This window comes from Geotrypetes seraphini, chromosome 6 (assembly GCF_902459505.1).
Source record: "Geotrypetes seraphini chromosome 6, aGeoSer1.1, whole genome shotgun sequence".
In the NCBI taxonomy this organism is placed as follows: Eukaryota; Metazoa; Chordata; class Amphibia; order Gymnophiona; family Dermophiidae; genus Geotrypetes; species Geotrypetes seraphini.
In genome coordinates this window covers 110,443,877-110,469,619 of record NC_047089.1, presented here as the reverse complement: position 1 = coordinate 110,469,619, position 25,743 = coordinate 110,443,877, and the positions used below count along the sequence as shown (strand labels likewise).

At 45.9% G+C, this 25,743-nt stretch overlaps 1 protein-coding gene across 7 annotated transcripts in view; it reads left to right on the top strand.

Annotated features, from left to right (window-relative positions):
• Nucleotides 1-25,743, top strand: part of RGN (regucalcin) — a 677,053-nt gene that overhangs the window by 308,317 nt on the left and 342,993 nt on the right. For all 7 annotated transcript variants that reach the window (XM_033948729.1, XM_033948730.1, XM_033948728.1 and 4 more), the window contains one exon: nucleotides 12,639-12,854. In XM_033948729.1, the coding sequence (XP_033804620.1) occupies nucleotides 12,639-12,854 (216 nt within the window). The remainder of the gene's footprint in view (nucleotides 1-12,638; nucleotides 12,855-25,743) is intronic.

Here is a 25,743-nt window from a genome sequence, read left to right as displayed (position 1 = left end):
AAGCCTAGCTGCCATGTCGAGGACCAGTTTTCCAACGTGATCAGATCTTGTATCATTCTATCCTGGAGGTTGCTTTCACTTACTATGTTACACAGTTTGGCATCGTCGGCGAACAGTGCTACTTTACCCTGAAGCCCCCGGGTCAAGTCCCCTATGAATATGTTGAAAAGGGATGGTCCCAGGACTGAGCCCTGCGACACTCCGCTAGTCACCTCCGATGTCTCAGAGAGGGTGCCGTTGACCACCACCCTCTGAAGTCTTCCACTCAGCCAATCACTGACCCATGCAGTTAGTTTCTCACCCAAACCCATCTATTTCATCTTGTTTAATAGTCTACGGTGTGGGATACTGTCGAAAGCTTTACTGAAATCCAAGTACACTATGTCCAGAGACTCTCCCGAGTCTAGCTTTCCTGTCACCCAATCGAAGAAGCTTATAAGATTGGATAGGCATGACCTGCCTCTGGTGAATCCATGTTGACAGGGATCCCTTAGATTCCCTTCATCCATTATCGTGTCTAATTTACCTTTAAGTAGAGTTTCCATGAGTTTACACACTATTGATGTGAGACTCACTGGTCTGTAATTTGCAGCCTCTGCTCTGCAACCCTTTTTGTGCAGAGGAACGACGTTAGCTGTTTTCCAGTCCAGGGGGACTCTCTCCGTACTTAGGGAGAGATTGAAGAGCATGGCTAACGGTTCCGCCAGAACATCGCACAGCTCTCTGAGTACTCTTGGGTGCAAATTGTCCGGTCCCATGGCTTTGTTCACCTTGAGTCTTGAAAGTTCTCTGTAAACATCAGCTGGTGTGAACTCAAAATTCAGAAAGGGGGCTTCCTTGCTTTCCTTTGCTTCCAGCCGTGGCCCGTGTCCTGGTGCCTCGCAGGTAAAGACTGAACAGAAGTAATCGTTCAGTAGTTTGGCTTTTTCAGAATCTGTTTCCACATAATTCCCATCTGGCGTTCTAAGGCGTACTATCCCGTCTGCGTTCTTTTTCCTGTCGCTAATGTACCTGAAGAAGGATTTGTCCCCTTTCTTAATGTTCTTCGCTAGAGTTTCTTCCATTCGAAGTTTGGCCTTCCTGACTGCTGTTTTGACCGCTGCAGACTTTGTCCTGTATTCAATGTTTGCTTCTTTTTCCCCTGTGCATTTGTACAAGAGAAACACTCTTTTCTTATCCTTGACGAGGTACGAGACCTCATCAGTGAATCATTGGGGTTTCTTTTTTCTTTGTTGTTTAGTTACTGATTTTATGTAGCGGATAGTTGCCTCATGAAGGGTCGATTTCAAGGTTGACCACATAACCTCCACATTATCCGTTACTTCTTGAACCTGAAGCATCTGATGGATGAAGTCTCCCATGCGTATGAAGTCAGTGCCCCGAAAATTGAGTACCCTTGTTTTTGTTTGTGATCTAGGGAAGCCTTTCCTAATGTTGAACCATACCATGTTATGGTCACTGGTGGCTAGCAGTTCTCCCACCGAGATCTCTGAGACGCTTTCCCCGTTCTTAAGTACCAGGTCCAGGAAGCACTAGAGAGAGATTTGCATATAATAGAGGTGATAGACATGCAAATTTGCCCCATACATATTCATTAGGGCTATCCTGAAAACTTGACTGGCTGGTTGGAAGCCACTGGTCTAGACTGAGGTTTGGGGGCCCTAGAAGAGCCTAACTGGGAAGACAGGTTTTTTTAATGTGTAAATCTGTTTATTAAAAGCAAACACAATTGATACAAACAGAACAGGTCAATACTTTTCCAAATTATTCCGTGATCCATGGGGCACTTTACTCTTAGTTCCACCATTTTACTAACAGGTCTATTCCCCCTCCAGATTCCCCACCCCTTCCCTTAACCCTCCCAACACAAACTACATATCAGGGTACAATGGCTCCAGGTAGGTACAATTATAAACTATACAATACTTGACTTCGGCTTCGAGATACCAAGATATCAATTTTGACAACCAAACTGGCACAAGATCTCACTCTTTTCTGCAAACATGATAAAGTGGTCTCACTTCTCACCCCAACATTTTAAGAAGTTTAACCCACTTCTGTAGGTGACCATGAACAAGCATTTGAAACAGAAAACCAAAACAGTATCCCAGAGGGCATGAAAGGAGAGCAACAAAAAACAAAAATACATATTTACAGAAGTCCCTCCAACCCACCTCCCCAATCCCTATAGCCAAATGCAACAAGAGCAGACACCACCATGCAAAGATAAGGCTCCAACCCAAGCGGTGAAGCCACCAGCAAAATGGTTAGTGAACAATAGCAAACAGAGACCAGAACAACAGTAACAGCAGACCTTCCCATACAGCTCCCCCAAAACTATCCCCCCGCCCTTTTACTCTCACACCCCCAAACCCACCCAAGTTACCACCCCACAAAGTTAGATCAGAATAAGGCCAGGTAGGTGTGTGTGTGCAGAAGAAGTTTATTCAAGATTTGACTACGACTCTGTGGAGTCAAAATAGCCAAGTATGGAGTCCAAATAGTAACACTATCTTTACTTCTCCGGCTAGACACATAGGCCATTTTAGCTTCCGAACCCATCAAGTCATACAACTTATTTTTCCAGTACCAAAAGGAGGGTGGGTCCGCAGGCACCCAATGATTTAAGATAAATTTCTGCCCCAAAATATAACATTTTCCTAGCAACAATTTCTTCAAAGAGGTGAGCAAAGAAACCAGGGAGAATTGTAAAAAGAGCATGGAGAATGCAAGACAGGAATGTGTACATGCAAGAGTCCCCTCAGGAAAGAGGCAATAGTATTTCAGAAACTCTGGATGTGATCACATGACCATAACCCATGAAAATAGAAATTCACAGCTGTAAAGAATTTGCAACATAATTGAGTGACAACACATCCCATGTAATATGCCCGACTGAGATGCATAAGCCCTCATCAATATGCAATAGTGACACTCCAGGAGATCAGCACTATATACCAACCCAGGGGTCTTCCTAAGGGCTCCCAACAAAAAGGCCCCCCTAAGCTCCTTACCTATCCCTCTGCCAAGCCTCCAAAATAAGGGAGAAATCTCAAGGAACCCTACAGTCCAATAACTGCCTTGTGAAAATAAGAAACCAAAATTTTCATGTCTGAGTCCACCTCCAAAAAGGCACAAAAATTTTCACCAAAATCTCGGGACTAGGAGTTCGGCGGGAAGCCACACAATGCCCTACCTGACAATATGCAAAATGTATTCCAACCTGTGGAACCACTACTGGAGCAATTCCTCACAAGAAAGGGGCATCCTATAGTCTCCCAACACATGTCTAAGCTTCCCCCCCCTGCCTCTTCATCTACCAAAAATAGAAGAAACCATGCCCGGAAGGAAAGAGTGACTTCCCACCAAAGGCAGGAGCACACTGGCATTCAGATCTTGCTGCCATAAAGGAAGAATCCCCTGCCAAGCCGTCCATAAAGGCTAGAAGAGGACACTACTCCTGCATCTACAAGGCAGCTCAGCCAGCTTGGCATGAAGGAGGTAAAGTAGATTCAAAGGGTAGAAGTAGTCCCTCTCCAGCACTACATCAGTATATAACTCGGTGTCCAGCACCCAGTCCCAACTATGACTTAAGAGACAAGCTTGATTATAAGCAAGGATATCCGGGACACCCAAACCACCCCTATCCCAGGGTCACAACAGAAAGCACCACTGCAACTTAGGCTTCCTCTCCCCCCCACCCCAACAGAATTAAAGACAAAGGGAGAGTCTGAAGAACATAAAGCCAATGAGGAAACAAATCCAGATGGAAAAGATGCACCCGTCCCATCTGGGAGAGCAACAAACCCTGACAAGTGGCAAAAGGGCCCTAGAGTCCGATAATAGTTTGTCCAAATTCAGGCGATATAATTTCATAACATCTATGCCCAACCTAACCTCCAAGTAGCGGAAAGAAGTATCCGCCCACTTCCATGGAAACTCAGACCCCCAAGACTTGTGTAGCCTTGCCAACAAAGCTAACACTTCCGATTTTCCCAGGTTCAACATAAAACCCGAAAAGTCTCCATATTCCCAGATACTCTCTAATAAGGTTGGCAAAGAATGAATTGGGTCAGACAAACCAAGAGGTCATCTGCAAATGCCGCAACTTTAAAATGTGCGGCACCCATATGAAGGGTCCAAAGAAAGCAGAAACAGCAGGAGCGACAAAGGGCACCCCTGTCAAGTATCACATCGTATTGCAAAAGTCGACGATAATACTCCAGTCACCATGATGTGTGCCCCTGGATCACAGTACAATGTTTGAATAGCACTGTAAAAGAAAGGGCCCATCCCATAAGCCTTAAGGACAGCAAACATATACCCCTACCTTACCCTATCGAAAGCCTTCTTGGTGTCAAAGCTAATAAGCAAGGAGGGGGTACCGTCCACCTGCGCCTTCTCCAATGCCAATAAAATACAAAGCAGATTCTTCGACACAGGAAGATCATGAACAAAGCCCACTTGCTGGTCCGACACCAAAGAAGGGAGAATCCGCACCAAGGGATTGGTGAGGGTCTTGACAAATAACTTGGTCTCATAATTCAGGAGAGATATTGACCTGTACGATTGTGGAGCGGTCGAGTCCTTCCCCAGTTTTGGAAGTATAATGATCTGAGTTATGTTCAAATAGCAGGGTAAGAAGCCCTTTGCTACTCCCAAATTAAAGACCTCTACCAGTAATAGTGAGAGGTCATCAACCAACACTTTACCCAAAGGGCTCACCCGAATCACCCATTTCACTTCTTCCACTGAGATAGGATGTTCCAATGTCGCTGAATCCTGAGGGGACAATCTAGGGAGATCCAAACTGTCAAGATATAGAGCCCCATCCAATCCCCCAAAATGTACAGGGCCTAAAAAAATTTCTGAAAGATAACATGGGGAAAAATTTTGTCCCCGTCTCCGCCCCATCCCATGAGCTCGTCCCTGTGAACTCGGTCCCCATCCCTGCAAGCTTAATCTCCATCCCCATCCCATCCCCACAAACCATCTCCCTTCTGAGTTCCTATTTTCCCTCTGTATCTGTATACTCCCTCCTGTGTCCGGCATTGCCCCCCCCCTGTATCTCCCCTTTATGTATCTGTACCTATGCCCCCATGCACATAATTTCCCCTCTATTTCTGTTACCTTTCTGTGTCCAGATTTCCCCTCTCTTCCTCTTCCACACCAATGTGTCTCTCTCCTCTCCAACCCCATCTAGCTCCTTTCCCTCTTTCTCACCTTGCTTCCAGCATTTGGCTCACCTGCCTGCCTTCTCCCCTTTCTCTTTTCTGATGTGGGTTCAATATTTGTCACCCTCTTATTTCATCCCCTTGGCCCAGCATCTCTTTCCCTTTCACTCCTTCCTTCCTACTGTGAGGGAACACGCGCTGTCACGGATCGCATGGTCCAACAGCCTCCTCCCTCCCATATTAAATAAATAAATAAATAACAGTTTATATACCGCAGTACCGTTAAGTTCTATGCGGTTTACAAAAGATTAGTGACATACAAGTTGAGAGCTACGGGAAGGGAGAACAAGTGGGGGAAATGACCAGAGAACCATTAAGGAGGGGAAAGGGAGGAACGGGTCAACTATCTAGGTACTTCAGGAACAGGTGATCCACATATACAGGCTGTCCTCTTGCTGCTGCCCAGCTTCAGGTTGTGCTATGAGAAATGACAGCGTGCTCCAGATCTTTAGAACAAAGAGAGCTGTCTGTTGAGCCATTGCTGATTCCCCCTGTGGCGAGTTCCCAGCTCTTTCCGATCCAGGCCGCACTCTCCCAGCCTTTTTGGTGTAGTGTGGCTTTTGCAATTAGATGGCAAAGTGAAGGCAGGACAGCAGTGGAACCGAACCCACCCTGGGGGCGCTCCAGTGCAGGGCCAGCCTGGGTAGGAAGCAAGAAGAGGGTAGTACGATCCGGCAGGTTTGGGTTTTATTTCTTTGCCTTAGAGCTCCCTCCCTCTCCCTCACCTTATGTGGCGAATTTTAATTTTTCTTCTCTCCCAGCGGCACGCTTTCCACAAGTCGTGCGCGGCTGCTTGAGCTGAATCTTCTCCTCTGATGCAACCGGAAACAGGAAGTTGCATAAGAGGTGAAAATTCAACTCAAGAAGCCACGCGCGACTTGTGGAAAGCGTGCTGCTAGGAGAGAAGAAAAATTAAAATTCGCCACATAAGGTGAGGAGGAGGGAGGGCGATGACTGGACAGCAGCGATCGAGTGGAAGGGGGCTGCTGGACCGCGTGCATTCCCTTACTTCACTGCGGAGACAAGATCATTCACCACTCCATGGGGCGGTGAATGGCCTTGTCCCCGTCCCCACAGTGACCACTATTTTTCTCTCCCTGTTTCAGCGGGTTACCCGCAGCTACCCACGGGTAACAGCCATCATGTCATTCTCTAGTGTCAACACTCGTGCCCCCCCCCATGGTTTAACCAAATGTGCTAACAACTGACTACTCTTATTAGCAAACCTATACAACCGGAACTTATAATTAGCCATTGCTGTCTGCATCCCCCTCCCCCCATGGAGCAACTCATTGAAGGAGTGCTGCATTTCCAGTAACTGCGTTTTTAAAGACAGGAAAGCCCAGAGATCAGATAGAGCTGGGGAGGAGACTGCTGTCCTGGTACATGTAGGTACTAATGACATAGGAAAATGTGGGAGGGAAGTTCTGGAAACCAAATTTAGGCTCTTAGGTAGAAAGCTGAAATCCAGAACCTCTAGGGTTGCATTTTCAGAAATGCTTCCAGTTCCACGCACAGGACCCAAGAGGCAGGTAGATTTCCGAAGTCTCAATGCATGGTTGAGACAATGGTGCAGGGATGAGGGTTTTAGATTTGTTAGGAACTGGGCAATCTTCTAGGAAAGGGGGAGCTTGTTCTGAAAGGACAGACTCCACCTTAACTGGGATGGAACCAGGCTGTTCACGCTGTTTAAAAAGGAGATAGAGCATCTTTTAAACTGAGATGTGGGGGAAAGCCAACAGTCACCCGGGAGCAGATGGTTCAGTGTGAGGTATCCTTGGAGGATACTACAGAAACAGGATATTTAGAGAGTCCCGGTAAAGAGGTTCCGATAATGGTGAAAGAAAGCAAGGAGGGTTTATGAGGAAGGCAGAGTAAAAGACTCAAATTTTCCCTGTCTTCTCAACAGCCTGTAGTTGCAAGGAAAAAACACAATTTAAAGTGTCTGTATGAAAATGCTAGAAGCCTACAAAATAAAATAGGAGAGTGATGATGAGATAGATATAATAGGCATCTTGAAGATAGATATAATAGTCATCTCAGAAACCTGGTGTAAGGAGACAATCAATGGGACACTGTGTTACCTGGGTACAAATTATATTGCAAGGATAGAGTGGATCAAATTGGAGGGGTGGGGGGGTTGTGCTATATGTTAAAGAGAGAATTGAGGGGGGCGCTAGCGAGCTCAGCAGGGAATGGCTGCATAGTGATTGAGCTCTGCCAACTGATTACTATAAAGAATCGATTTTTGTTGCAAAAGCTGCTCCTACAGAAGCTAAATACAGCTCCCGGTGTGTACTAGATCATGGCCTCCAGCAAAACCGGAAAACGGAAAAGCACGGAGCCAATTTCGCCTCAAAAAGTGCCATCTACCAAAGGTGAGGCGAAGACTGAGGCCTTGCATACAGTCATGGAGGAGCTCAGATCTATGTGAGATTTACTGCAGACCTCTGTTGGAAACACGGAAGATCTGAAATCCGACCTTACCTCACTGTCGACTGAGATGGCTGTTTTTCGATATCACATTGATATTGCTGAACAGCGTGTCGAAATGAACGGCATGAATATTAAAGCTCTACAACAACAGATAAAAAAAGATGGCGATCCTAGAACAGGAGCTTAAAGATGCGCAGAACAGATCGCGTCATAATAATTTCCGGATACTTGGGATCCCTGAAGGGCATGAGGGCTGAGATGTTGTAGCTTCCGAAAATTCTTGATTTTTACTTCAAATATGATCTCGAAATTGACCAGGCCCATCGTGTGCCTTCGCACAGACTTGATGCAGGCGCACGCTACCCCTGGCCCATTGTGGTGAGGCTCTTACGCTATGGGCAAGTTATGGACATCATGAAGCAGGCAAAACTTAAATACCCACTGAAGTTTGATGGTTCTACCCTACTTTTTGTGCCTGATCTAGCCAAACAAACAGCTAAACGACGGAAAGCATTATTGGACTACCGTTCCCGTCTTAAAGCTATTGGTGCGAAGTTTGGCCTTCTCTACCCCGCTTTGATGCGCATTACATATAACAACGCAACGAAGAACTTCACTAACCTGCTGGAATTAGCAGAATATCTTGAGTGTGCTGCACCAAGCTCCATAGATAAGACTTAAGCTTTAGTTGTCCTATCTATGGATGTAGCTAACTCTGCTGTAATGGTTGATTTGACTGTGTGTAATATCAACTGTGGCACTTTCATCTGCTATGAGCCTGGTATTTTATTACACTATATCCCATGACTTGTTGTCAACATACTTGTTTAAACTGATTGCCTGTTTCGATGTTCACTGTTTTACACTTGCTGACGATACTTACAGCTCATTTGTTTCTCACTATTTTACATTGCTGTTTGCTGAATGTGATTGTTTATGCAATAGATCAGTCCCGGTTTGATACTCTGACCTAAAATGCACCTGATGTCTCATGCTTTTCCTCGCAGCTTTTACCTGCCCTGTTTCTGTTGGCGGGCTCTCCCCATTGCAGCCCTTGTGATCTTGCTATCCCATATTTCTGCTTTCCTGTACCGTGTCCGATTCTGCTCCTCTTGTCTATATTTCTGCTGTGTTTCTTATTTCTACGCTTTCAGTAGTATGTTCTTTTTATGCATACTTATGTTTGCCACTGCTTTCCTCGGTCTTCAGAATGTTTTCTGTTTTGTTTTACTGTTTTTTGCAGGTTTCATTGTTTTACAATTTCACTAATGGAGCAATGTTTTCACATTGCTAGCACTGTCAATGACTCTAGTTCACCTCTGACAATAGTATTATGTTATGGCTTACTATGGATGTTTAATATCTGCTCTCTTAATGTAAAAGGATTGAATAATCCATTGAAAAAACATAAGATTTGGGTCTATGTTAATAGCTTACAGTCTGATATCTTGTTCTTACAGGAATCTCATTTATCTGCTGTTGATTCTGCGAAACTTTCTTTCCATTGGTCCTTACCAATTCTTTATTCTCCGGCCATTGATAAACATAATGGGGCTCTTACATTCATTAGGAAATGTTTGGGTCGTTGGATCAATGCTACTATCAAACTTGCTAATAAACTGCTTACCTGCATGAATGTGTACAGTCCTAATTCTGATGACCCGGTTTTTTTTTTTTTATGACCTCTCTGACCAACTGGCATCATCTACTGACCACCTTATCCTTATGGGAGGCGATTTTAATATGATCATAGATCCCCTATTGGATCGGAAATCGCATTCAGTATATAAAAAATCTAGATCCTGGCACAAACTTCAGGACATGATTCTTCAATTCCACCTTATTGATCCATGGTGCTTACAACACCCTCGTGCCTGGGATTTTTCCTTTTTCTCTGGTCCCCATGCTACCTATTCATGCATTGATTTTTTTTTTGCTCCTTAGTGCAGTTCTGTCAACCTTCCTTTCATCCTCTTCGATAAGAGAAATAGCTATCTCTCACCCTCCAACTACGTGGTCTTCTTAACCTACCCACTCAGCGAAGATGGAGATTTAATAACTCATTACTCAATGAGCCTGAATTTGTTACTCATATTAACACAGCCATTGAAGAATTCTTCTTGAACAACAAGCCTACAGACACTGATTGGGTGATGATATGGGACACGTTTAAAGCATTTATTAGAGGTAAGATTATCTCTTATGCAGCTTATATCAATAATTTATGTCCTTGGAGCAATTTATACCATCGAGAGGCCTCATGTTGCTGAAGCGAAAACTTGTCGCATGTAGATAATTAAGATGGATATCCATAGCAAGGTGAAGAGGGTAGAAGGTCCTTTTTTATAGTATGTGTAAGTTGGAGCCAGTGAGAAAGCTTCCTTTGCAGGTCGTTTCCCCTTAATATATCGAAAGAACGGCTTGAAGTTTTTCGCCTCTTTGGCAATTTTTTTCTCGTAGTACCTTTTGGCCCCTCTTACCACCTTATGGCACCTGCGTTGATGTTGCTTGTGCTTTTTCCAGTTTTTGTCCGTTTTGACCTTTTCCATACTTTAAAAGAAATCTTCTTGTTACATTACATTAGTGATTTCTATTCCGCTTGTACCTTGGCGGTTCAAAGCGGAGTACATTGGAAGAGAGCTGGACATCCAGGAGGTTGCATTACATTGGAAAATTGCTGGTACATGTTACATATTGAGGAATCAGGTTACATTACATTGGAAAATATTTCAGGTTACATTACATTGGAAAATATCAGGCTTCATTAGATTGGTAGATAGCTGGTTACAGGTTACATATTGAGGGTTTCAGGATATATTACCCTAGGAGATATTAGGTTTCAGGTTGATTAATTGGGTTTCAGGTTACTTTTTGGGACGTTGAAGAGATGGTACCAGAGGAGTGGGCAATACATGGGAAATTACAGAGGGGATAGGAAGAGGGGGAGATTAAGTTGATTGAATATACTTTTTGAATAGTAGTGTTTTGATTTCTTTTCGGAATGCTTTGAGGTCAGATGTTGTGGTTAACAGTTTGGACATGGAGGGTTTAAGTTTTGCTGCATGCATTGCTAGGAGGTTATAATATAGTTTTTTGCGATTAGTACCTTTGAGTGGTGGGTAGGAGAATGGGGTCTGATCTCTGGTCTTGTCTCTGATCGCTTCTTTCACTGCTACAGTGAGCCATGCTGGTTCTTTGTTCTTTTTCCTCTTGGATCCCTTGTTGATACGCGGTATATATAGATTTTGCACCTTGGTGACTGTGTCCTTGAAAAGGGGCCATGCTTGCTCTAGCGTTTTTACAGCACCTATCCTTTTCTTAATCTTCTTCCCCACCATGAGTCTCATCCATTCGTAATTCCCTTTTCGGAAGTTCAGCACTGTAGCCGTCGTTCTGGATCGTTGTTTCACCCCTGTGTCCAGGCTGAAGCAGATCATATTATGATCACTGCTTCCCAGCGTCCCTTCTACTTCTACATCTTGCGCCGGTCCTCGGAGTCCATGTAGAAGTAAGTCCAGAATTGCATTTCTAAATGGATTCCGAGGACCGGCGCAAGATGTAGAAGTAGAAGGGACGCTGGGAAGCAGTGATCATAATATGATCTGCTTCCTGAAAGCATAAAATCGACTGGTTGCCATACTGCAGCTTCTTACCCTGGCACAGGGCACAGAGTTCTGCCTGTTGGATCACCTATTTGTCTTAACCAGTGCTAGTCATTGGGGCAGACCAACCTCTAAAGCTTCTATTTCCCGATGGATCCACATGGCTATTTCTTTGGCACACATTGGCTGTGGAATGCAGAAGCCATTTGCTGTGAAAGCTCACTCTACCCAGAAGTGTGGTGTCTTCCTGGACAGAGTCCAGGGCACTGCTGCCTGATGAAATTTGTAGGGCAACCACATGAGATACCCTTCATACAGTTATGAAATTTTACAGAGTAGACATGGCGGCATGAATGGACAGGGCCTTCGGGTTCTCTGTGCTGGTTGCAGGCTCATCTGTCCTGCCCTAGACTCAAGGGACTGCTCTGGTATGACCCAAAAGGAATCATATGCTGTTGGCACAGGAAGGAAGGATTAGGTTCTTACCTCAATAATCCTCTTTCCTGTAGAACAGCATACGATTCCTTATGCCCCACCCTGTCAGATGTCTGTTATGTCTATGGAGACTTGCAGCTTGGTTTGTGGCAGCCAAGGAAAAGAAGAAAAGCCTTTGAAGAAGCAACATGTTAGTACCTAAATTCATTTCATTACGATTTGCCTTGCTATGAACTGTACAAGTGTTAGTGCTGGTTACATACAAGTAGATGGGTTTCCTGTGTTTCGCCACCGTTCTTGTTGCCCTGTTGGATAGTTGTTTATTAACTCTTATTTATTATTGCAGAAGATCAAAATTATCTGGAATGGGGAGATCTCTGAGCCCCCCTCCCTTGTTTTCCTTTCATTTCCTAAGAGTTATCACATGCTTTGGTATGGACTGAGGAGAAGGGGTCCTATCCAGAGAGAAAAGGGGGCAGAGAGAAGAAAATGGTTGATGTTTTCTGCAAGCAACTTGCAAGTTGAGGTGCTTAACCCATCCATAAGAAATCAAATGCTGTTCTACAGGAAAGAAGATTATTGATTAAGAACCTAATCCTTCCTGCTTTCTGCATGCTTACTATGCTTTCTCTCATATTTTCATTTTTTACTTTTGGTTCTCTCTATATATAAGTACAGAAGTGAATATACTGAGCCTTGAATAGCTTGCTTTCCCAATTATGGTTAATAAACCTAAAAGAGAGTTAGGGAACTTCCAAGTACCTATTTTTATTTTATTATATCTTTAATGTATCTTTACTGTAAACCACTTAGAACATCACAGTATAGCGGTATATAAGAAATAAATTAAATTAAAATCTAATTTAATATGAAAATACATAGAGCGGATCAGAATCTGTTTTTTCTAAATAGTTACATATGTTTATTGCAGGTACAATGGCTCAGGAGCTTCGACCAGCTGTAGTGGAGAGAAACCAAGGCTCCCTCTTTATGCTGTTGGCTGATCACTCAGTAGTAAAGCATTTTGACCAGATTGACATCTCTAATGGCTTGGATTGGTCACTTGATCATAAAACCTTCTTTTATATAGACAGCTTATCTTATGCTGTGGATGCCTTCGACTATGATGTGACGACTGCAAGTATTTGTATGAAAAATTATTTTTTGTTTACATAAATCTTCTAATTAACAAATACACTTATTTGCATAGCTCTTTCAGAGTATAGAAGACTGGATATTATAATATTATAGGGACAATTCTACAGCAGAGAATAAGTACTTACTTTCCTTTACAGAATGCTTAATGCTAGACTGATCAGGTGTATACTGTTGATGGGCCATTGTCACCTTGGGTGTCCCACTTGGCTAACCACACTGCTCTCTGCTGGTTACTTTTTGACTTTTTTTTAAAGGAGAGTGTGCCTCTCCTCCATTTGCCTGAAAGGCAAGAAGGTAGAGAAGGTATAAACTTTGAACAAAATCTGTTTATTCACAACAGGATCTTCTCTTCTGAACAGCAAAAAGAACAAGTATTCATTTTCTCTCACACAAAAGCTTCTTTTCAGCTCTAAGGTCCTTTACGTCCCAGCTCTGAGTCCCTTTACGTCCATTCCCTAGAAAAACTACATTACATTACATTAGTTTTTATGGATCATTAATATACCCAAGAAGGAGTTCAATGTGATTTACAATTTAGAAGAGCCTGGCCATATCTAAGGATTACATTATCTCATAAGGGTTCATAACACAGATAGTTTGGTTTATGTTCATGTAGGCGTTTGCTTATGGTATGTGGTTTGGAGAGAAGATTGACTGTGCTTCTCTATTTTCAGTATCAGCACATCAATTATTCCTTAATATCGCATTGTGTTTCTCCCTTCTCCCTCTGTTTAAGGAATTCTGGAGTCAGTAGCTTTACCTCTTCATAAGTTGCTTAAAACTTCAAGGCTTACAGACACTGTTACTCTAGCTGCTTAGGATAGTTGTTCTCTTATATAAACAGCAGGCAATGCTCAGAGACTTTTTTCCTTTTTACTTAGAATCTAGGCAATAAAGTTTCACTCTTCTCCTCTCATGGATAGCTCGGATTAGAGAATGACATGGGTCCCTGTGGGAACTCATTTTCCTGTACCATAAGAGCATAACATAAGAACATAAAAATTGCCAACTCCGGATAAGACCTTAGGTCCATCAAGTCCGGCGATCCACACATGCGGAGGCCCCACCAGGCATAGATTTAGTCCCCATATCACTCTATGCCTCTCATAAGGAGATGTGCATCTAGTTTATCCTTAAATCCTAGAACGGTGGATTCCACAATTACCTCCTCTGGAAGAGCATTCCAGGTGTCCACCACTTGCTGCATGAAACAGAACTTCCTGATATTTGTCCTGGACTTGTCCCCCCTCAGCTTTAGTCCATGCCCTCTTGTCCGTGTTTCATTGGACATTGTAAATAATTGGTTTTCCTGCTCTATTTTGTCGATTCCTTTCAGTATTTTGAAAGTCTCGATCATATCCCCTCGCAGTCTCCTTTTCTCAAGGAAGAACAATCCCAGTCTCTTAAGTCGTTCCTCATATTCCAAGTTCTCCATACCTTTTATTAGCTTTGTTGCTCGTCTCTGCATCTTCTCCAGCACTTTAGATTGGGAGACCAATGTTAGACACAGTATTCCAAATGTGGTCTGACCATTGCCCTATAAAGCGTCATTATAACTTTCTCTGATCTACTTGTGATTCCTTTCTTTATCATGCCTAACATTCTATTTGCTTTCTTTGCCGCTGCCGCGCATTGTGCCGACAGTTTCAGGGTCCTATCTATCAGTACACCCAGGTCCTTTTCTTGTTCGCTCTTACCCAGAGTTGCACCTGACATTCTATACTCGTGTTCCTTGTTCATTCTGCCTGAATGCATTACTTACGCATTACTTTGCACTTTTCCACATTAAACTTCATCTGCCATTTCCCAGTGAGTTCTTTTCCTGTCCCTGCCCCATTCCTGCAAGCTCTAAGAACATAAGAAGGCAGACCAGAGGTCCATCTCGCCCAGCTTTCCGCTCTCGCGGCGGCCCATCAGGCCTATTGCCTGATCAGTGGTCCCTGACTATTCCTATAACTTGCCTCTTACTCCTATCCCTATAATCTACCTCTACTCCTATCTGTGCCCCTCAATCCCTTTGTCCTCTAGGAACCTATCCAAACCTTCTTTGAAGCCCTGCAACGTGCTTCTGCCTATCACAGCCTCCGGAAGTGCGTTCCATGTATCCACCACCCTCTGGGTGAAAAGGAACTTCCTAGCGTTTGTTCTAAACCTGTCCCCTTTCAATTTCTCCGAGTGCCCCCTTGTACTTGTGGTTCCCCATAATTTGAAAAATCTGTCCCTGTCTACTTTTTCTATGCCCTTCATGATCTTGAAGGTTTCTATCATGTCTCCTCTAAGTCTCCGCTTCTCCAGGGAGAACAGCCCCAGCTCTTTAAGCCTGTCAGTATATGAGAGGTTTTCCATACCCTTTATTAGCTTAGTTGCTCTTCTCTGGACTCCCTCAAGAACTGCCATGTCCTTCTTGAGGTACAGCGACCAGTACTGGACACAGTATTCCAGATGCGGGTGCACCATTGCACGATACAGTGGCAGGATGACTTCCTTCTTCCTGGTCGTGATACCCTTTTTAATGATACCCAACATTCTGTTCGCTTTCTTTGAGGCTGTCGCACACTGTGCTGATGCTTTCAATGTTGTGTCCACCATCACCCCCAGGTCTCTTTCAAAGTTACTTACCCCTAGCGATGATCCCCCCATTTTGTAAGTGAACATCGGGTTCTTTTTCCCTACATGCATGACCTTGCATTTCCCTATGATGAAGCTCATTTGCCATTTTTTGGCCCATTCTTCCAGCGTCGTCAGATCCTTTTGGAGATCTTCACAGTCTTCCGTGGTTTTTACCCTGCTGTATAGCTTGGTGTCATCCGCAAATTTAATGACCTCACATTTTGTTCCCACCTCCAGGTCGTTAATAAATATATTGAACAGGAGCGGTCCCAGCACCGACCCCTGCGGAACTCCGCTCGTAACCCATTGCCAGTCTGAGTAATGGCCCTTTACTCCAATCCTCTGTTTCCTGTCTGCCAGCCAGTTTTTGATCCATCGGTGGGCCTCCCCTTGCATCCCGTGGTTCCATAGCTTCTTAAGCAGTCTTTCGTGTGGTACCTTGTCGAAGGCTTTTTGGAAATTAAGGTAAATGATGTCTATGGATTCCCCTTTATCCACCTGGCTGTTTATCCCCTCAAAGAAGTACAATAAGTTTGTGAGGCTAGACCTACCCTTGCAGAAGCCATGCTGACTCGACTTTAGCTGTCCATTGTTTTCGATGTGCTCACAGATGCTGTCCTTAATCAGCGCTTCCATCATCTTTCCCGGGACTGAGGTCAAGCTCACCGGCCTGTAGTTTCCTGGGTCACCCCTTGAAACCTTCTTGAAGATGGGCGTAACATTTGCTATTTTCCAGTCCTCCGGAATCTCTCCAGTTTTTAAGGATAGGTTGCATATTTGTCGAAGTGGCTCTGCTATTTCGTTCCTTAGTTCCTTGAGTACCCTTGGGTGAATGCCGTCCGGACCTGGCGATTTGTCGCTCTTTAGCCTGTCTATCTGCCTGAGGACATCCACTTGGCTCACTTCTAGTTGGACCAATTTATCATCCTGATCTTCATTTACGATCTCTTCGGGTTCCAGAATATTGGTTTTGTCCTCCTTCGTGAAAACTGACGTGAAGAACTCATTTAACTTGTCAGCTATCTCTTTTTCCTCTTTTACCACTCCCTTTCTGTCTCCATCATCCAAGGGTCCCACTTCCTCCCTTGCCGGTTGCTTCCCCTTAACGTACCTGAAGAATGATTTGAAGTTTGTTGCTTCCCCCGCCAGTCTTTCTTCATATTCTCTTTTTGATTTCCTAACCACTCGGTGACACTCCCTCTGGTGTTCTTTGTGCTCCTTATGGTTGTCATTTGTTTGGTCCTTTTTCCATTTTTTGAACGATGCTTTCTTGTCACTTATCGCCTTTTTCACTGCATTTTCACTGCATTTCACTTCACTTCCACACTGGATTTTTTGTTCTATTTTTTTTGTACCCTTTCCTGAACTTGGGGATGCACAGGTTCTGTGCTTCGTGCACCATGCCCTTGAGTAGGGTCCAGGCTTTTTCTATGGACTCCATCTTCCTTGTGTTGCCGTTGAGTTTCTTTCCCACCGTTTTCCTCATGGCATCATAATTTCCTTTTTTGAAGTTGAGTGTCGTCGTTGTGGTTCTTTTCATCTTTGATGATCCAATTTCTAGCCTGCAATGGATCGTGTTGTGATCGTTGTTTCCTAGTGGGGCTAGTACCGCCACCTCTTTTGCGGGTCCCCCTAGTCCGTTGAAGATTAGGTCAAGAGTGGCATCTCCCTGTGTTGGTTCCGTGACCAGCTGTTCCATGAAACAGTCTCTCGTGGCCTCCAGGAATTTGGTCTCCCTCGTGCAGTTTGAGTGCCCAATACTCCAGTCTATCCCAGGGTAGTTGAAGTCCCCCATCACCACCACACTTCCGCTCTTGCATATCTGCCTCAGTTCAGTCTCCAGGTCCTGGTCGATTTATTCCGGTTGTCCATGTGGGCGATAGTACAGTCCCAATTTTGTGTCTGCTCCAGTTCCTCCTGGTAGCTTAACCCATAGTGATTTCAAGCCATCCGCCCTTACTGTTATTTCCATCCTGGTTGAGGGTATGGAGTCTTTTACATATAGCGCTATTCCTCCACCCTTTTTGTGTGTCCTGTCCCTCCTGTAGAGTTTGTACCCTGGTAAGGCCACATCCCATTTATTGTCATCAATCCACCATGTTTCTGTGACTCCAATTATGTCTAGGTCCTTCTTGCCGGCTATGACTTCCAGCTCTCCAATTTTGGCCCTTAGGCTCCTAGCATTGGTGTATAGGCAATGTAAGTCCCCGGTTGTTTGCCTTCCTTGCTGGTTTTTCTCGTGGTTTGGCGTTCCTGGCGACCCCCTCCTGGGTTGCTAGTCCCCGAGCCTCGTCTCGGTCATCCTCCTTCGGTGTGTCTGTTTCGTCCTCAGCCTGTTTCCCCTTTTTTGGTTGCCCCTCTTGCTCCGGTTGTTCTCCGTTAATCCTGATTGCCCGTTCCATTTGTGCCCTGGGCCCCTGCATTGCGTCCTTAGATCCTTTTTCCAAAAATTCCCACTCAGTCCCGAGCCCTCTTTTACAATGTCCTTGCTCAGTATCCTTATTTGATACTTTTGTCCGATGTGTTGAGTTCAGATCGACTATCGGCTTTCCCCATCTCCTCAGTTTAAAGCCAAGTCTATGACTCTCTGGACGTTGCGTGCCAGCATCCTCATCCCAGCCGTGCTCAGGTGCAGTCCGGCTCCTGTAGAGCTTGTTCTTCCCTAAGAAAGTTGTCCAGTTCCGCACAAAGTGGAAACCCTCCTCTTCGCACCATCTCCTCAGCCAACTGTTTATTGCTTGTAGTTCGCTCTGCCTCCCTGCGTCCGCTCTCGGTACTGGCAGGATCTCCGAGAAGGCTATCTTCCTTGTCCTCAGTTTCAGTTTCCTCCCCAGGATCCTGAACTGGTCAGTTAGTGTAGTCCTGTTGTAGTTCCTCCTGCTGATGTCGTTGGTTCCAATGTGGATTACTACTGCTGTCTCCTCCGTCTCGGCTCCCTCCATGATCCTCTCAATTCTGTTGATGATATCCTTCGTTCTTGCCTCCTGGAGACATGTCACTAGTCGGTCCTCTCTCCCTCCGGCTATGTGACTGTCCACTTCTCTCAGGATTGAGTCTCCCACTACAATAGCAGATCTCCCCTTCCTCAACTGTCTCTCTGGTCTCAGGTCTGTGTCAGTGGCGCAGTCCGCTGGTCCTTCCTCCGGTCTCTGATGGGTGTCCACCTCATCTGCCTGTCCAGGTCATCCGCAAGGTCCTACTCCCATGGCGTCTGGTGGATTCTGTCGTCCAACTGTTGGTTCTCTCCTGATGTGCTGGTGGTCCTGTGCCTCCACCATCCTGCAGGCCTCCTCAATGAACTTCTCAAGCTCTCTAACTTGCTCCATGATGTGGCTCTCTCTGGTGGTGTCATCAGTTGCCCAGCACTGCTCGTCTAAGGTGCAGAGTCCCTCCAGCTCCTGGACTCTAACCTGCAGTCTCCCGACTTTGTTCTTCTGGCTATCCAGTTCCTGGCATCAACCGCATATGTACGCCTGCCTCCCGGAGGGGAGGTAGTCATACATATGACACTCGGTGCAGTATACTGGGTAGCTCAGCTGGGTTCCTACAGCCTCCATTATTCCTTTCTCGTTCCTATGTCCCACGGTGTGAATGGGTTGTGCCCTGCACGCAGCTAGCTGAAAGAGTAGAGAGAGAAGAGAGAAATGAGCAGAAAAGAAGTACCTGTGGTTTATTTTACAGAAGTTAGATATCGCTGCTGGGCTGCCTGGGCTCCTTCTCAAGACTCCTTCGCAAAGGCGCTCTCACTAAGGCGCCGCGCGCCGAACGGCTGTGCGCTGTTGGCTCCCTGCTCTTAAAGGGGAGCCCGGCACCGATGCGACCTCTGATGCGGTGGGGGTGGGCGGAGCTTCCACTCGCCTCGACCCCGATCAGGCTTCCGCCCCTCTGCCTCTCCTCCCGGTCAGGCTGTCTTCCCCTCTGCTTCTCCTGCTGATCAGGCTGTCTCCCCTCTGCCTCTCCTGCTGATCAGGCTGCTCTAAAAGCAAAAAAAAAAAAACGCTGCCATGGTCTGTTCTCATCTGCACAAGCCTCAAATACTTTAAAATCATAAGTGCTCAAGGCTTGTGTGGTTAAGGTAGAGCTTACAGGAATGAGACAAGGACAGCGACAAAACTCGCAGGGACGGGGAAATTGAGTTGCTGCGGGAACGGGGGAAAAATTGTCCCTATGTCATTCTCTAGCTCGGATCACACAGCTAAACTTCCTCATTGGCTATGGCTGCTTCTGAACATTCGTTGCCTTTTCCTAAGGTTACTGTAAGTAGCATTAGACTGTCCTTTTTCCTCATTCTTGGCTATCCTGTTTCTAGTGGTGTACGGTAGTGCTGCCCGATTCACGATTCAAATCGATTCACTTTGGGTGAATCGATTTAAAAACAAAACAAAAAATCGGCCTCCCAATTCGGTGACTGACCCTCCCCCCTCAAAGCAGGAGTGGCAGTGCTGCCTCTTGCTGGCCGATCGCTGCCGCTCCTGTTTTAGAGGGCGAGGGGGGAGGGTCAGTCGGTAAGTGCTGGTGTCCCCCTTCCCCCTAATTCCGGCAGCAGAGCAGCCTGCAGAGAGAATCGCTGGTACTTTAGCGATCTTTGCAGGTTACCATCAGCCTCTAGAGCTGTTTCCTCTGCTGCAATCCTGCCTCTGACGTCAGAGGAAGGGCGGGACCGCGGCAGAGGGAAGACAGCTCTGGAGGCCTATGGCAGCCTGCAAAGATTGCTAACACTGGCGATCCTCTCTGCAGGCTGCACTGCTGCTGGAATTAGGTAAATTGATGCGTTGGAGGACAAGGAGGAAGCTGGACACCAGCACTTCCCTTTGCCTTCTAAAACAAGAGCGGCAGCGGGGGGCAGTCCTTCAGGGGTGGTGGTATAGGTCTTCAGGGGGGATAGGCAGGCCTTCAGGGGTGGGGTGCAGGCCTTCAGGGGGGACAGGCCTTCAGAGGAGGGGGGCCCTGGTGTTGAAGTACACGGAGGGAGGGAAGCGAGCGTTCAAAGAGACGTGCATATGCCAGACTTTGGGGGGAAGAAATGATGGGTCTAAAAACAGGAGAGGGAGAGAGATGGTGGACAATGAGATTTAGGGAGGGAAGGAACAGAAAGGGAGATACTGGATAGGAGGGTGGTTGGGTAGTTGCGAAGAGAAAGGGAGAGATGGTGGACCCTGGGTTGGTGGTGAAGGAGGGAGAGATGTCCGCGGAGAAAATGTTCATTATCATTTATATTCGGGGTTTTTTTTCAAAGAGGTCAAGGCAGATGACTTTAAAATATGCAATGTCACCTCAGTAACAACTATACAAAAAGACAAATATACCTGCTCCCCTTTTACTAATCTGCATTAGCGGTTTTTAGCGCAGGGAGCTGTGCTGAATGCCCCGCGCTGCTCCCGACGCTCATAGGCTCCCTGCGCTAAAAAATGCTATCATGGTTTAGTAAAAGGGGGCCTGTTGCTGCATCAGCATCAGGGAAGCAGGGAGAACGCAAAGGCAATGTGAGTCTATCGCGGAGCCTGGGATGGGCTCCGCGATCAACTTGCATTGCCTTTCCCATCTACTGGTAGATCACGATCGACCTTTAGGGCACACCTAAAGTTGGATGCAAAATTGCAGACTTGGCAGAATTGCTGTTATAGAATTTGTGCTCAGTGTGACATCACACTGCTTTTTGAACAACGTTTTGTAGTCACATTTCACTCCTCTCAACATGACTGCTCTTTGAACAAGGTGACATCATCTTTTTCTGCCTATATTTCACAGCTGACTCAAGGACTTTTTTGTTTGCAGCATTATTTTTGACATATTTTCTATTTGGCTGTGCCTACCAACTTGCTGAAGATGTAAAGGGATTTTGGGGTAGGATTTGCCCATCAGCTCTGGTGTGGGTTTGTGGGCCACATTTTGAACAAAGTGTATATTTTTGGCAAATTCGCTAAATCCCTTTCCTACAGATTTGAGGAGCTGAGGTTTCCTCTTTGCCATTTGCTTTGAAGCACAGTTGGAAAGAAAGCCATGTGAAGAACTGATTGCAATGTTTGTTTGTGCCTTTGAACTGTTTTGAAGAGTTTTGATTTTTGGCTGCAATGTTTATGTGAGGACCGTGAAAAGTAAAATCCTGACTGTTTCGGAGATTAAATCTAAGGAGAGCAAGTAAGACCCTGGACCTTTGCCAGCCCTGGGTGTTGTATTGTTTGAGAGCCATTCTGACCTTTTTTTGGTGTGTTGAACAAGTTTGTTTTTTCTACCTTGATGAACTTCAGTGGTGAATAAATATGACTCTAGAAAACTTACCTGTTTTGATTCTGACTGCAATAATTTTGGATAAGCTCACCAGTACAGGAATTTCCTCCCTCTTGGGGAAGCACTATAGGACCTAGACTAAGTGGCGTCTATAGTCTGAGGGACAGCTGTGCTACACATGGTGTCAGGAGTAGGATATAGTGCCCTCTGCTGGTGGAAAATATTTTTGGGGAAAAAATTATTTTTTTGCTAACCATTTGATTTGTGGGAGCTGTTTGAAGTTGTGGTTCCTGAACTGATGGACTAGTGCACAGCAGATCCCGGAAATCAACCTCACAGAGAGACCAGAAGTCTTCATAGCTGAGGCGCTGGAAGCGAAAGGCCAAGTTCTAGGAGCACAGTTCCAGTTTGGGAGAGGCTCGAAGCAGACACAGGACCTATCCCAGAGTGCAGCTGTTTCCAGTCCAGGGTCAGAGAGAATCTGTGTACCTGAGCAATACAAGATGCAGACTCACCAGTGCTGCGAGTAAGAGTTCCTAGGCTAAGGGGCTGGTGATGATAAGGAGGTATTGTTCAGGGGGGCTGGTCAGATACTCTGTGGGAGGCGGGTCAGGTGGAAGTTAAAAAAGAGCCATACTTGGTTTTGTTTTTCTTTGGTTCCGTTCCAGATGGAGCAGCAGCAGTTACTAGCCTTGTTAGCTGGTGATCAGCTGAAGCAGATCCAGGAGCTACAGGAGGTGCCTAAGACTAACCAGGACTGCTCAGGAGCAGACGCTGAACCAGATAAGGAGCTGATGGCTGTGATGGGGGAATGGACAAAGGCATTCACCAAGTTTCTACAGATGCTATTATCAGTAACTGTGGGTGCCATGCCACAGATCTGGTATTGCAGCAACCAGAAGGACCATTATCAATGATGAACTTGTGCAATATTGCACCAGGTGACGCCCCATATGACTTTTTAGCAGCCTTTGAAAGGATAGCTACAGCAGCAGGCTGGCCACAAGAGCAGTGGTCAATGAGACTACTACCCTGTTTAGCGAGTGAAACTTTGGCTGCCTTTCAAACACTTAACCCTGACTTAGCCAGCAACTATCAGGCTGTAAAATCACATATTCTAGATTATCTGGGTTTTACTCAAGAACATCACAGGCAGTAATTTAGAAACACTGTAATGCTAAAACATGAAAGATCTAAGGCTTTGGTACAGCGTCTCACAAAGATGGCTGAATGTTGGCTACAACTTTGCTTGAGTGACCCCAGAGAGCTCTTTAGGGAAATTATCAAAGAGCAATGCCTTGAGTCTGTGCCCAAGGAGTTAAGAAGTTGGGTCCAAAAGCAAGGCTGTAAAATTTTAACTCAGGTTCTAGAAGTGTCTGAGCATACTTTGATGCCCAGGGTTCAGTGGGAGAAGTGAGAACATGGCCTCCTCCTACACATGAGGCAAGGAAAGAACATACACATAGTGGCAGGAACATGCCCTTGCAGAAACCACCCTACAGGGAACCCAAACCTGTTCAGTCTGGGGAGACCACACATAGAGAAGGTCCCAAATGTTTCTGCTGTGGTAGGGTTGGTCATGTCCAGCAGAACTGTAGAGAGAGAAGAGACTTTATGATAGTCCGGGGTCCCGAGAGATATATCCCTAGTGAGTGCCAGATGCAAGTCTCCATAGCTGGGAGAAAGGTGAATGCCCTGGTAGACACAGGGGCAGAACAGCTGGTGATTGCCCAGCGATTTTGGTGCCAAGTTCAAGGCGCAGGGCATCCTGAAAGATCAACGGAACAGGTGCCCATAGTTTGTATACATGGGGTTTCCTGAAAATACCCTCTTCACCCAGCGATAATTGAATATGACGGGGTAAGGAGGTACCTCCTGGTGGTCGTTTTGGACTCTTCCTCTTACCCTGTAATACTTGGGAGAGATTCGCTAGTATGGTCTCAAGTGGTTGATCAGGGGGGTTCTGAGGAGCGAGCACAGGAAGATACTTTGAGGGGGGTTTAACCAAGCAGGTGCTAGGAGCCCACATACCAGGGAAAAAATAGCCAATTTAGGCATCCCTTTTGGCATAGGACACAAGGGTGGCGTTCTCGTCGAAAGGGGTAGGCCCCATTGATTTGATGGGTACCACTTTCAGACAAGGCTCATGCCCCAACCCAGGCTTATTCCAGGGCCAAAGAGTTTGATTTGTATGCTGCCGAGGAGCAGGTGATACCCTCCAAGAATAGAGCCCTAGTTCATACAGATATACTAGTATCTCCTCCACCGGGGTTCTATCTTAGGATAGCCCCCCGAACAGGCATGGCACTACATCACTCTCTGGACATGGCTACCTGAGTAGTGGACCCTGATTTTAGTGATGACAAAAAAATGGGGGTCATCCCCCAGTAACCACCCGAAACCCTCCCGGACTTCCTGCAGGCCTGCCTTAGGCCGGGACAGGAGGGATCTCTCCCATCTCCTGCCCTGGCCAACAATTACCTCCATCGCGTACCTTTTCCCTGGTGGTCCAGCGTGTATCCCCTGCTGAAATCCTCCTGCAGATTGTGAAGGTAGTAGCCAGCGGCACACCCAGACCGGCACGCAGGAGCGAGCTTGTCATGCTCCCGGCTGGCTCTGCACTGCTCCTTGATAGGCTGCCACCAGTTCTCACTGGATTCGTGGCTCTCGCAGCAGCCTATCAAGGAGCGGTGTAGGGCCAGCCAGAACCAAGAAAAGCTTGCTCCTGTGTGCTGGCCCGGGTGCGCCGCTGGCTACTACCTTCACAATTTTCAGGAGGATTTCAGCGCAGGATACACGCTGGACTACCAGGGAAAAGGTACACGAGAGAGGGAAGGAGGGAGGGTGGTAATTGTTAGTGTCGGCTGGGGCACCTTAGTAAAAGTACCCCTTAGTGTGTGGTGTATGATTGCGGTGGTGTATTTCCTTTATTGGTGAGTGATTTTTTGGCAGTACTGAGTGGATAGGTGGCAAAGTTCAGTTGTGGATTAGGAATTGGTTATCGGATAGAAAACAGAGGGTAGGGTTAAATGGTCATTTTTCTCAATGTAGGCGAGTAAACAGTGGAGTGCCGCAGGGGTCTGTACTGGGACCGGTGCTATTTAACTTATTTATAAATGATCTGGAAATTGGAACGACGAGTGAGGTGATTAAATTTGCAGATGACACTAAACTGTTCAAAGTTGTTAAAACGCATGCGGATTGTGAAAAATTGCAGGCTGAACTTAGGAAATTGGAAGACTGGGCGTTCAAATTTAATGTGGACAAATGCAAAGTGGGGAAGAATAACCTAAATCACAGTTACTGGATGCTAGGTTCCACCTTGGGGATTAGCGCCCAAGAAAAGGATCTGGGTGTCATCGTAGACAATATGATGAAATCTTCCGCCCAATGTGTGGCGCTAGCCAAAAAAGCAAATAGGAATTATTTTAAAAAGGGATGGTTAACAAGACTAAGAATGTTATAATGCCCCTGTATCGCTCCATAGTGCGACCTCATCTGGAGTATTGCGTTCAATTCTGGTCTCCTTATCTCAAAAAAGATATAGTGGCGCTAGAAAAGGTTCAAAGAAGAGCGACCAGGATGGTAAAGGGGAATGGAACTCCTCTAGTATGAGGAAAGACTAACAGTTAGGGCTCTTCAGCTTGGAAAAGAGACGGCCGAGGGGAGATATGATTGAAGTCTACAAAATCCTGAGTGGAGTAGAACGGGTACAAGTGGATCGATTTTTCACTCCATCAAAAATTACAAAGACTAGAGAAGCAAGATGGCCGCGGTATAGTGAAGACGCTCACTATTTGCTCTCCTGCTAGAATTGTTTCCTCCCGATAGTCGGGTGTACTGCTTCAATATGTCATGCCTAAAAGAAGGGGAAGAGCGGCTGCTACAGCCCGGCTGCTACAGCTTACCCCGGGAAGGCAGGAAACGATTCAGAGCTTCTTTACATCTTCACCTTGGGGCGAACCGGCAATGCCAAGTCAGAGGGAAGTCTTGGTGCTCGGGAGTGAGATATTTCTCAGCCCTAAAGGACCTGTGCCTCC